This window comes from Ranitomeya variabilis, chromosome 1, assembly GCF_051348905.1.
Source record: "Ranitomeya variabilis isolate aRanVar5 chromosome 1, aRanVar5.hap1, whole genome shotgun sequence".
Classification (NCBI taxonomy): Eukaryota; Metazoa; Chordata; class Amphibia; order Anura; family Dendrobatidae; genus Ranitomeya; species Ranitomeya variabilis.
In genome coordinates, this window is record NC_135232.1 from 461,257,684 (window position 1) to 461,270,985 (window position 13,302).

General features: G+C 42.9%; 1 protein-coding gene across 1 annotated transcript in view; it reads left to right on the forward strand.

Annotated features, from left to right (window-relative positions):
- Positions 1–337: 337 nt before the first annotated feature.
- Positions 338–13,302, forward strand: part of SVEP1 (sushi, von Willebrand factor type A, EGF and pentraxin domain containing 1) — a 476,580-nt gene continuing 463,615 nt past the window's right edge. Inside the window, exon 1 of the mRNA XM_077250467.1 lies at positions 338–1,218. Coding sequence (XP_077106582.1) covers positions 712–1,218 — 507 coding nt within the window. The 5' untranslated portion in view covers positions 338–711. The remainder of the gene's footprint in view (positions 1,219–13,302) is intronic.

The following is a 13,302-nucleotide window of genomic DNA, read 5'->3' on the forward strand; positions in this document are numbered from 1 at the left end:
AATAGTTTTCCTTATAAGTTGTACACTATTCAGTCATGTAACTTATGGAATAGGTACATTTACTGTAGGTTAGCGTATTACTTCTAACCAAAGATGTTTCCAATTACAGTGGCACTCGTGGTATCTGCAGACATGTCCCTTGAATGCCTTTGCATATCTCTGCCAGACATGTGGGATCAATCAGGGGCTGATGTGCGCTTTTGGGAATGTTGACAGGCTGACATACATAGGACTCCGGTGAGAAGAGAGCTCAGCAAATCAGCCATGAATAGAGGAGGGGGTGAAGGAAGGAAGATTTGCAAAAAAAGGCAGGCAGATCTTAGCAGAGTAGGAAACACAGACAGAGGGAGAGAGAGAAGGGAAAGTAAAGCTGAGACAATAGAAAGGAAAGGAGAAAGAAGCACAAGAGGATAGAGGTTTGCAGAGACTTGGACACACTCCTGCACTGCTTCTTAAGAATGAAGAGGAGGGAAGGACATTGATTTGTACAGCACATGAGCAAAGCATGCAGCCAGAAACCCTTCTTGCAATATGTTCTCTGTCATTCTTCACATCTGCACAGCTTCTCGGATAGTCAATGTGGACTCTTAGTTTTAGATCAGACAGTTTTCAAGAAACACTTTAAGAAACAGGGGAGGGTAAGGGCAATAGAAAAGTATCTTTTATTACTATTTCCTAAGCAGCAGCAAAGTGTGTCCTGCTCAGGTGACCATGTTGTGTTTTTCTTCTCTATGGTGCTGTCTTTCTTTGGTCCACTGCTGGACAACTTTTCAGCACCAAGTCCCAGCTTTTAGGAGTTCCTCATCACAAGTTTTCCAGATCGCAGACAGCAGGATTATTCAAGAAACAGACAGCACAGAAAACAAAGTGGAAAGGCTGGGACAATACTTCAAGAAGAACATTAGAAGGTTGAGAGAGACAAGTCACAATTTGGACCTCGTCTTCTTGGTGGATGAATCTTCTAGTGTAGGCCATGCCAACTTTGTTAATGAACTGAGGTTTGTGAAGAAGCTTCTCTCTGATTTCCCAGTGGTGCCTTCTGCTACCAGAGTGGCCATTGTGACTTTCTCTTCCAAAAACAATGTTCAGACCAGAGTGGATTACATCTCGTCTAGTCAATCCCACCAACACAAGTGCTCTCTCCTCAACAGAGAGATCCCTGGTATCACATACAAGGGAGGGGGCACTTACACCAAAGGAGCCTTCCAGCAAGCAGCGGTAAGATAATGCAACTTATCTTGAAGTCTACCCACTATGAAAAGTGCGACCCATGCATACTTGTAGTGCTTGTGTATGGATTGTAGTCAAACAAGCACTTCATTTGCTTAGTCTATAGTATATTTTACTATTTATATTCATACACATAAGGTTTACTATTTATGACCAGTTATCAACTTTTATAGTAATGTTAGTCTCTGGTCAACTCTCTATGCCAGTGATGGGACAGCTAAAACCCTCACCAGCATACGAGAAAGCATTGTCCTTGAAAAGAGTCTAGTGATGTGAACAAGTGCTTATAGAACACTTCTAGGTGAAATATAGGTTCTCCACCTACTTTTAGTTGAGTAAACTTATTCAGGGAATAATTATACATTTCTCAAAAGTTAATAACCTCCAAAATGAAAAAAAAAATGTTTATCAGGTTAGATTTAATTTGACCTTGTAATTGTCGTTTCAGATTTTTCTTGTAAAAACCTTGCCCACTTACATTTAATTTCTAATGCAAATGAAAAGGTATTATTAAAAAAGGCTATGTATAAAGGGATAGTACAAGGAAAAATACAGTATATTCTCTTAAACATAGTGGATACAGGAAGAAGCCTCTGAGCAAGGAATTAAGGTAATTGGGAGTTGCTGTATGAGCAGTTCTCTGCAATGCAAAGTTTTACAAAAAGTGAACAATCCCTTTAAGATAATAGCATGTAACTGTGGAAAATAATGGCACAGGAAGCACAGAAGTTTTAGCAATTATAGGACTTGGCAATGCTTGCAGTAATTAAGCTAAATGAAGTAGTTAATTTCATTGATAAAAACAACTAGTGGTCGTGTTGTAAACCTAAGTGGATCCACATGACTGTGTAATGTTTGCTTCTTGTCCAGATGTTGTAATTGATGTCACCCTGCAAAAACTTTAATAATCATTATCTAGGTAATGGTTAACTACTCGCCTTAACCTCAGCAAAGTAATGGTCTGTTGTCAATATGTTGTCCATATCAGCTGAACAAGGAAATGCTTGCTACAGAGTATCCATCTTTCCAGAGTTCACATTTTGTATAAATTTTACAAGTTAGTACTCTTTAGATTGGAGATTTCCTATCACTTTCTATCAGTATGTTCAGATCTAAATTTAAAGGGAACCTGTCACCCCCCCCCCCAGTCGTTTCAAACTAAAAGAGCCACCTTGTGCAGCAGTAATGCTGCATTCTGACAAGGTGGCTCTTTTAGTTCTGGGTGCTGTAACTTAAGAAATAATCAGTTTTATAATTTGTCAGAAATACCTGCTCCTCAGTCAAGTGGGCCGGCGTTTCCCCCCTGCAGCAGACAGCACACAGCTGTCACTCACATCTTCTTGGCGCCGGGCGCCGCTTCCTCACCGCTGTTTTCAAAATAGCCGGTGCCTGCGCTCTTGGTGCAGGCGCAGTGAGCGCTGCCCGTCTTTCCTCATATGCAGCCCAGCTGACTGCGCCTGCGCGGCCGCCCTGCCTGTGATTCCCAGCCCCGCAATGTGAATAAATCATAAGTCACTGCGGGGCTGGGATTCACAAGCAGGGCGGCCGCGCAGGCGCAGTCAGCTGGACTACATATGAGAAAAGACGGGCAGCACTCACTGCGCCTGCACCAGGCAGGGGATAAGAGCGCAGGCGCCGGCTACTTTGAAAACAGCGGTGAGGAAGCGGTGCCCGGCGCCAAGAAGATGTGAGTGACAGCTGTGTGCTGTCTGAAGCAGGGGGGAAACGCCGGCCCACTTTACTGAGGAACAGGTATTTCTGACAAATTATAAAACTGATTATTTCTCTAGTTACAGCACCCAGAACTAAAAGAGCCACCTTGTCAGAATGCAGCATTACTACTGCACAAGGTGGCTCTTTTAGTTTGAAACGACTGGGGGGGTGACAGGTTCCCTTTAAGAGATTCTTATGGATTGTATTAAAAAGTTTTTCTAATAGAGCACAGAGCAAGAAGCGAATATGTGCAGCAAATTTTTATTTACCTCTTTTTCTTAGGTTTTTCACAAAATCAAAGTTTATCACCTAAGCAAAGAATGAAGTGGGCACCCCACCAATGTGACTGTTGTCATCACAAGAAAGGCAGTCCCATGTATCTCATTCTTTGTTACTGCACAAACGCGGAGATTTAATCAAACAGTGTTTGAGCATGGTTGCTCTCAGTCCAGTCAATACCTATAATGCTAATAGAGAGAGCTCAGCGCTGTGTCAATCTAGGCAATACTGCAGAAAAAAATAAATCAAGTAGTGTTGGATTTTACGTTTATGTGACCAATTTGGTATAAATTACATTTTTTTGAGGTACTTTTTTGTTATACTCTCACACAAATCTTTTTGACTATATTAGCCTGCGATCCCCTGGCTTTGTGTATTGTGGATTTGGGATATCTGGTTTATGGATACACAGAAATATGGAAATATTGATTTCCTAAATCACGGTAAATTAAATATGTTTCAAACATTGCTAAGATATTGATGAACAATACTGACATTATAGGGAATCTGTCAGTAGGATCAACCCTATAATGACATGTACCATACTTTTTGGACTATAAGACGCACTTTCCCCAAAAAAATTCTGAGGAAAATGGGGGGTGCGTCTTATAGTCTGAATGCAGGCTTACCGGGGGATTGCGGCAGTGATGTAGCAGCGTCCCTTCCTCAGGGAACTTGTGATGACAGAAGTGTGATGATGCTGAAGCTCGGAGTCAGCTGTGAGCGTTGTTGAGTGCATCATTGGTTTCCCTGCAGCCATCTTTCTGAAGCCGTGGGCCGTCGGAGGCGGTGCATATGTGCGGATTGAGATCTCGGCTGGCCCTCTCGTGCTCCATTTTCCTGATGCTGTGGGCTTCAGAAAAATGGCTTCCGAAGGCCGGGCTTGTGTAGATTGAGATCTTGACGGCCCTTGGCTTCAGGAAAATGGTCACCGGAGGCTGTGCGTGCGCATATTGAGATCTCGGTGGCCCTCGGTTTTAGGAAAATGGCCACCGAGAAACCAATGATGCACTCAGCTCTGCTCACCGTGGGCACAGGGTCACAGCATCACCACATTTCTGCCACCGGCATCCTGAGGAAACGACTCTGCTCTGCCTCACTGCCGACACCGGACCTGCAGCATCGCACCGCTGGGATACCCAGGGACTGCAGCATTGCCCCACTTCTGCCGCCACTGGCTTCCTGGGGAAGGGACCATGCCTCCTGTGACCCCGCTCTACCACCGCCTGCCCTCAGGCAAGATATCTTAAATGTTGACGATAGGACGGACCCCCATCTTATAATAATCTTTTTTTGCTATTTTCCACCCCAAAATTTTGGGTTCGTCTTATGGTCTGGTGTGTCTTATAGTCCGAAAAATACGGTAGGTCATAGGAAGTGATCTGCAATCCGATGTTTTATTTCAGAGAAATACACATTTTTCTTAATATTTTAATGTGCCGTTAAGATCTATGGGTTGGACATGAATGGAAGTGTTACCAGTGTGAGTCATGTAACGACTGAAAGTCTGCTCTCCTCATCTACATGTTTTACACTGGTAACATCTCTTCTCAGCATGCTCTGGAGACAGATTCTCAGAGAAAGCAGTGTCTGGCCCGTAAATCTAAGCAGCTCATTCACATATTTGGGAAAATGTGGAATTTCTCTAAAGTAACACATCTGAGCACTTCCATAAACTTTATTCTATGACCTGCATTGAACTTTCTATGACCTACATGCCCATATAGATGGTTTAGTAGGGTTCATGCTTCTGACAGATTCCCTTCATGGATGTGCAGCCTGTGAAAGTTCAGAGAATGCGCATCACCAGTCCATACTGAAAGGAAAACTACTGGTCCTCTTGGCCCAGTTATCTGGAACTTGCATCCTTTATCACATGAACATTTTCAAATGTTTTGAGATTCATACAAATTTTGGTTTTCAGAAAATTTGCTGTTTCAGTGTTTTCAGATCATAAGATCAGTTTTGACTCTGGTTACTGAACTACAATTATAAGCGTTTCAATAGTTTTTATATTTTATTTGCAAGTATATTACATTTATGCAAAGATTTAAAGTATTTTTCCAAACCTGCAATTTCAAATGCTGGATATCAGCTTCTGGTCCAATGTTTTGTTCACTGAGTCTCTTAGTTATCACTTTTGCCTTTTGACATGGTCTCCATCATGCTGTAAAAAGCATTGTTCAGCACCAAGTGGCTCCTGGAACGTTGAGAAAAGTTGCTCTTGGAGGATGTTTAGGATACCATTCTTTATTCACTTATATAGACTGCCAAAATCCTAATATGTTGGAAGCACCACAAGCCAGAAATTGTCCTGGGAAGAATACATTATTTTGAGTGGAAAAAGGGAGTAAGAGCTGCTAAAAAATAGTCTTAGTAGACAAAGCAAACCAGTGTAAATTTTCAGGTCAGTAAACTCACAATATACTCCTTTATTTACTGTGCAGCTTGTCTTTATTTTCTGCTGACATCAACAAGCCATAACAGCAATGGTGGGCATTCTTACCTCCCAGTTTGGTCATAGCCTTGTTAAACTAAAAGCTAGCTCAGATTAATAATTATATTAACAACCTTTGAGATGGAAATCACTACATGGAAATACGCTAAGAGTTATCATACCTACCTACTTCTTGAATGCATTGCTAAGAATTAGATATGAGCAAATTGGTTAGATGAAAATCAAACTTGAAACAAATTTTATTAAATTTACAGGTACCGGCAAATTTAAAAAAATATGTCAATCAATTAATGCGAATAAAAAAAAAGTACCGTCACCTTTTTTGACACATTGCAAATGATTGCATCAGTCATAAAATGCTGACTTGACCTCACACATAATCATTAGGGCTTATCAATAATGCTTTGCGGCTGGTGCATCAAATAGTATAGAGAAGCCAATCAGAGAGACTATCATAGCATGAGTAATAGCCAAGGCAAGGAATGCAGTAGCCATTTTATGATAATTTTAGGATATGGAGAATTTAACAGAGCTCAAGGCTCAGCAATAAAAATTGGAAATGTAAGCCCTAAATCACTGGATAAATACTTCAGAAAATAATTTATTGTATAACTGCAACACCGTTTCAGGTGCTAGCTTTTAGTTGCTTACCTACCTAACCTTTCTTAGGCCGGGTTCACAGCATTTCTATGTGCAGCGTATGATCCTCATGCATCCGCATGTGTCATGCGTACATATCTTTAACATGGTGTACGCAGGGACATGCTTTTGCATGCGTTCGCATGCGGAGGCGTACGCATGCGTCGTTTTGCAAAGTGCGGCGGTGACCGGCAAGTGAAACATGTTGCATTTTTTGAGGCATCAAATATGGCGCTATCATCCGCATGCGGATGATAGCGTATGAGGGGATGAAAAAATGCGTTACTGTCTATGGGAATGCATTGGTACGCCAGGACATGCGTGCGCATGCGTTCAATACGCAGGTGTACTTTACATTAATCATGTCCAGGAAATGATGTCACCACCTACAAAATCCCTGATGTGCAAAAGGGGGTCTGGAGACAGGTAGTCCATTACTCTCAAGACTCTGGATGTCAGGATGCTTACACCGAGGCCATGCAGCAGTCCCAATATGAGCAGCAGGCACAAACTTAATTTCCCACAGGGCTACAAGCACCAGGACAGCATCAGTGGCAGAATCCACCAGCACCTTTCCCAACATCTCAAGCACATGGATACCAGTCATCTCACCAAGTGACCTATCCACCACCACCACAACCACCGCTGGACATTGGAACTGTTCCAAAAGTACCCAGCAACACCACCCAGCCGAGTGCAGCAACCCTGCCTTCCCCTTCAACCACACAGCTGAGTTCAGCAGCCCAGACTTCCACTCCCACCACGCAGCAACAGGAACCAAAAGGTCGAGGAAGCAGCAAAACAAAGACCAGGAAAAGAAAAGCTGCTAAGAGACAAAAACCACCCCCTCCACCCTCACCTCTGAATAAGTCTTTTTTTCAAGTCTGTCCACACCTTCCCTTGGTTCTTTCCCAACCAATGTGTCAAGCCCTTCCACTCCTAATGTGTCCTCTTCCCCCAATGTGTCCTCTGTCAATGTTTCTGACCCAATCCTCCAATTGACTGCCACTTCCACTTCCCCTATAGCAACTTCGCCAACCACTCCTAGCCTACCATCCCAGCCCGACAACCCCCAGGTCCACCATCTAACTCCTCCGGCAGACCCCCGAAGTGAATCACATTTTCCTATTTTATTTAAAATTTCAAATTGTTTTTATTTTTGTTAGTAAAAATTCTTTTGTTTCACAATAACTGTCTCACTGTGTTTTCTTTATCTCTTTATTTAAACATGTGTGTATTGCTGAGTGTATAGCTGAGTGAAGTATTAACGGGTGTTACAGTTCAGGTTTATTATTAAAGTTACAGTCAAGGTGTTAATATTACAGTCAGAAAAAAGTACAGGTACAAAACATTACAGGTACACTTGACTTATTTACAGCTTAAACTATTTCATCTTGCCATGCCACATGTCCATTATCAGAGACAAAGTAAGAAGCCAATTTATCCCTAATTTGGGCAACTTCCACTGTAGTCCTCAGAGGTTGAGCATGGTAATCCGGCAATGTGGTATTAACAGGTTCCTCAAGTTTGATGTGGGGTTGCTCTTTTGACAGGATGTAATTATGCAGAACAACACATGCTTTCACAACCTCATCAGTTGTTTCAATTTTAAGATTGATTTGTGTTCCCAAAATGCGCCATTTAGCTGCCAGCAAACCAAAGGCACTCTCCACAGTTCTTGTCAGTCTGTAGTTTTGTGCGAATCAAGTCCCGACTTGAGTATGGTTTTATGAGGTTGGCACACATTTGAAACGCCTCATCCTCAACAACAACAAAAGGCATTGACGGTCCTTCAGTGTTCAGAAGAGGTTGTGGCAGAGGAAAATTAAAATTATTACCATACAAACGTTGTCCCATGTCAGAGTTTTTGAAAGTCTGTGAGTCATTTCCTCGTCCAAATGAGCCAACGTCAATGGCGACAAATCGACACTCAGCATCTGCAATCACCATGAGAACAATGGAAAATAATTTTTTATAATTTAAGTACTCAGATCCATTTCCAGCAGGTTTCAGTATCCGAATGTGTTTGCTGTCCACAGCCTCCACACAGTTTGGAAAATTACAAATTTCCTTGAATTTTCCTGCATTTTTCAGCCAGATTTCTGTTGTTGGTTGGGGGAGGAATTCTGCACGCAGAATGTCACACAATGCACGGCAGGTGTCTCCAACAATCCGAGAAAGCATGGACAGTCCAATCCAAAATTGAAAATGTAGAGTTCTTAAGGTCCCTCCGGTAGCCAGGAATCTGTGGAAAAGAAAATGGGAAAAAAAATCAGTACATGGCTTTTATAACAAGAATATTAATGACAGGTGTTTCATTTTCAAAACTACGTACCTCAGGGTCACCAACAGACGTTCCTCAGCAGGATTTTCTCTACGTAGTTGCGTGTCCTGCCTGGCGATGGATCCTCGCACATGTTGCAGCAGTTCATCAAAGCTGTGTCAGACATCCTCGTGTATTGAAAAACTTTTGCGGGTTTTCACGAAGCTCGGTGTAAAATGAGTGGTAGGCTCCACGGCTCTCTCGGACTTCAACAATGGGGTGTTGCCAAAAGCGATGACGATGTTTTATTCATCTTTCTCTTCTCCTTTCTTCCTCACAAGCCACAGCAAAAGCAAAAGCCAATTTTAATGATAAATCCAGATTCAGATTGAAGCTCTCCACGCTAAGATCCATCTTGCAGCAGGATACAGCATCAAAAGAAGAGGATTTCATCTGTGCAGAGTCTATATATAGAACCCCATAAGCCACGCCCATTGGGAAATACCGTACGCATGCGCATAAACAACGCAAACGCATGCAGAAACGCATACAAAAGCATGCACACACAGCGTTTTTTTTACTGTCATGCGTAAGATCATGCAGATAAAAAATGCTGTGTAAACATGTATTTGCATACGTTTTGGCATGCGTTTGCGCATGCAGATGATACGCTGTGCACAGAAACGCTAATGTGAACCTAGCCTTATTTTGCCATTTTTTGGAAGGTGGTTGAATATTGTTGAAAAAAATAGAACACCAAAATAGAAAAAAAGCAGCCATTACCTGTGCATGTGTCACGACTCTCTAATCGGGTGTCCTGAGACCTTGTACTCCTTCCCTCACCCTAACGTTAGTTGATGACCTGGCTAGCCCTGTTCCCCAGGTTACTTCTGAAAGTGAAGATGCCAGGGCCATGAACCTTGCCTTAGCTCCTGAATCCACCCTCAGTATGTACCCTTCCCCCACCCAGGGGAGAGGGGACTAGTAGTGCGCCATAGTACAGCAACCAGACTAACAAGGTAATACAAACAAGAGTAATGTAAAATACCAAACATACAAATATACACTCACGTATAACAAAGGTATGCATTGGGGAGTGAAAGATGGGGTTAAACCAAAGTTAGAGAAGAAGAAGGGAATTATCACACTCACAAAACCAAGCAACTGTCACAGATAAATTCACCAACTGACTACTCAAATAATCACCAACACCTATCCTCCTAGCCATGCAGCATAAGCTAGTTCTGACCATGTGTGTTAGTCAGGACCCAGATTATATAGAGGAGAGCAGTACCAGTCGTGGGCAAAACTATTAAACAGAGGCCACAGTTGGCATCCTTTGTGTCTGGCAAGTGTATTAACAATCAGGAAGACAAAGGTGTTATGGAATATACGGCACATCACTTATCTCAGTCACCGCAGAATTATGTTATCTTTAAAAACAGCGCCATCGGTTTGATGTTTGATGCAGTTTTTAAAGAATGGTCTGACTGATCACAAGTGACTATGAGGGATAATTTTTGGACCATTTTTAATTTTAAAAACCCCGAAAAATCTGTCAGCGTGCTGTGTTTTAAAATATGATGTTGATTAACACCAGCTAACATCTGTTTCTATGTTGAGGTCAATTTGACATAACTGAGGCTGGCTTATGTTAAAGAAGTTAAAAGGGATTGGATACAGTCCTAGGAGAAGTTAGAGGTTTATAGCCATTTTTTGAGGACAATTTAACATGCAATTCGAATTTCAGAAGATTCGACCATCTTACTGAGAATCATTATTATTGCAAAGATTCTAAGATTTTGTCCTTTAACTATAGTATACACATATTATTAAAGAAGGCAATGTACTATAATATGAATAGTCAAAGATCTTAAAATAATAAAAATGTTATAAAACATAAAAATGTTATAATATCTCTACATTATGTATAGTGTGTGCTGCTTGCAATTCCCAGTCATATCTGTGGTACTGATATGTGTAAGTAAAATGGGGAACCTGCACCTCAGGCATTTATGGCATAGCTGCAGGATATGCCATGAAAGTCTTATAGACATGGAACCTACCTTTGAGACGGCATCTATCTCAATAACAGGGACCCATCTTGCACCATTCCCATCTATAGGATTAAGAAAAATAGCTAGGCCACTATATTAATTTAATTACTATAATCTTGAAAACCACTTTAACTCTTGTGGAAGGTTGTGTCCACAAAGGATTAGACCTGCATGAACAGGTGAACTGCAGCATTGTTATATACAAATAAAAATGCATCGGTTTTATAAATGGCTTGTGGTATGTAAAAGATCCTGTTAAATATTTTGCATTTATGTCCAGGAGCTTTAATTTATACCAAAATGAGACCTGCTTGGTAGCTGTTCTCTGCTGTGGCACATAGAGGTCCCATTAAATAATCTCCTCCTGCTCCTACTGGAGCATCTCGAAAGAGGTTGGAAAAAAACACTTAGAAGGGAATCTGTCACCCCATTTTAGGCCTATAAACTAAGGCCATTACCATCAGGGGCGTATCTAGAGCATTCTGTAATGCTGTAGATAAGCCCTCTATGTATCCTGAAAGATAAGAAAAACAAGTTAGATTATACTCACCCGGGGGGCAGTCCGGTCCAATGAGTTTGGAGCACCCAAACCAGGGCAGTGGGGTACTCGGTACCAGGTCCGGTCTTAAAGGGGATGTCACGGTGGCTGCGACCCGGTCCGTGGCCCTGGTCATCCAAGTAAACGGAAAGGTCTTTAAGGGGATTTGTAATGTCTATGCTCATGATGCCAACTGTGGTGTTTGGTCAGTTGGGACCAACGCTGCTTAAAGGGGCCCTCTGGGGTGATGGTATGCAGCAAGATGGTGACACCTCCGACAGGTGAAGCGGGGTCCCCAGGGCTTCCCAAGTGTATGGCAAGATGGTGTAAGCTGATGAATGCACAAAGAACGAGGACACGAGTTTGCAAAGTCTTTTACCTGGTTTACTGATGGTAGCAGTCCTCAGTCCAGGGTACCAGGTGTAGGGTAGCTGTAGTCCGGCCGGCATGGAGACAATAGGAGAACCCTCTACCAGTTGAGGTCCATAAGCCTTTCCTACTTGCGCTATTTAGTTGATTAGGTCCCTGCCGCTTGAAGCTTATTGCAAGTCTCCTTTCTCATGTCCTAAGACAGATGTCTGTACAATTGGCTGTTTGAGCCTGTTTATTGAACCTCTATCATTACCCGGGCTCTAAGGTCACTGCTTCACCTCAGATTTGATGCAGGCAATTGACATACAGTCCTATGCCCTCCGGTTCTGCCATGCGTCCTGAAGTACAACACGACCTCGGGCTCCCGGTACCCGGCTTCTGCGCTCTGGCTCCTAGGGTGTCCTTCCGCTGTTCCCCTATTGAGCCTCTTCCTCCTCTGTGCTTCTTCCCTCTAAGCTCCTCCACTATTCAACTCTCCTTCAGATTCTTCCTCTTTCCAGGGGTAGCAGCTCCCTTGTGGCTGCTTGGCCCCTACGTCTGCTCCAGACGTCCTTCCACTCTCCTCACTCCTCTACAACTCTTCAAGACTGACTAACTCCTCCTCCAGACCATGAAGCTTATAGCTAAAGGAAGCTCCCCTGAATCCTGGTCCTGAGCTCCCCATTCTGGCCTGGATTTAGATTGTGTTGAATGTGAGTGCCTTACCTGATAAAGAGAATCCTCCTTGCCTCCAAGCATGACATCACCCTCCCCGAAAGGAAGGCAACATCACTGCAACAACTGGTTACCTGGGGTGTTGCAGGCATCTCGGTCCGGATCCGGCGCCTCCCATTTTCATATGATGTCGTCCTCTTCTTTTCTTCCTGCCGCGGCTCCTGCTCAGGAGTACTTTATCTGCTCTGTTGAGGGCAGAGCAAAGTACTGCAGTCTGCGCGCCAGACCTCTCTGACCTTTTCCGGAGCCTGGGCACTGCAGGCACTTGGCTCTTCCCTCAACATGGCAAATCGGTACGCCTGCACAGGAGCCACTGGACTATGACGCCCATCAGACCGGACCAAACCGAGACCGCCCCTGGGTGAGTATAATCTAACTTGTTTTTCAGATCTTTCAGGTTACCTCGGGGGGCTTATCTACAGCATTACAGAATGCTGTAGATAAGCCCCTGATGGCGGTGGCCTTAGCTTATAGATGAACTTTGGGGTGACAGATTCCCTTTAATGCATTGCTGACAAATGTTTCAACAGCCTGAAGATGAGCATTCTGATCATTTGTCTCTTTACTGCACTGAAATCATACAAAATACCGTAAATAGGGCCTTAACCTACTCTATTAATGGACTACTAAGAGAATCTGTCACCTGGTTTTTGCTACCTCATCAGAGAACAGCATGATGACACTTTGATTCCAGTGATTTATCACTGAATAGGCTACTTGCTGTAGTTGTGATAAAATCTTTATTTTTTTCTGCTGCAAATCTAACAGTTCTATAAATACTGAGCTCTGTATTACCCCGACCTCACCACTGATTGGCAGCTTTCTGTGTACATAATTTGTAGGCTTCAATCCACGGCATTATACAGAGCTCATGTACATAGAAAACTATATGATAGCAGGTTTACTAGTGATAATCTCTTGCTGAAACGGTGATTATGTCAAAACTACAGCAAGGAGCCCAGTAAGTGACACATCACTGGAATCAGGGTCTCTGCTCCCTCATCATGCTGTTCTTAGATTAGGTGGTAAAATCCTGGTA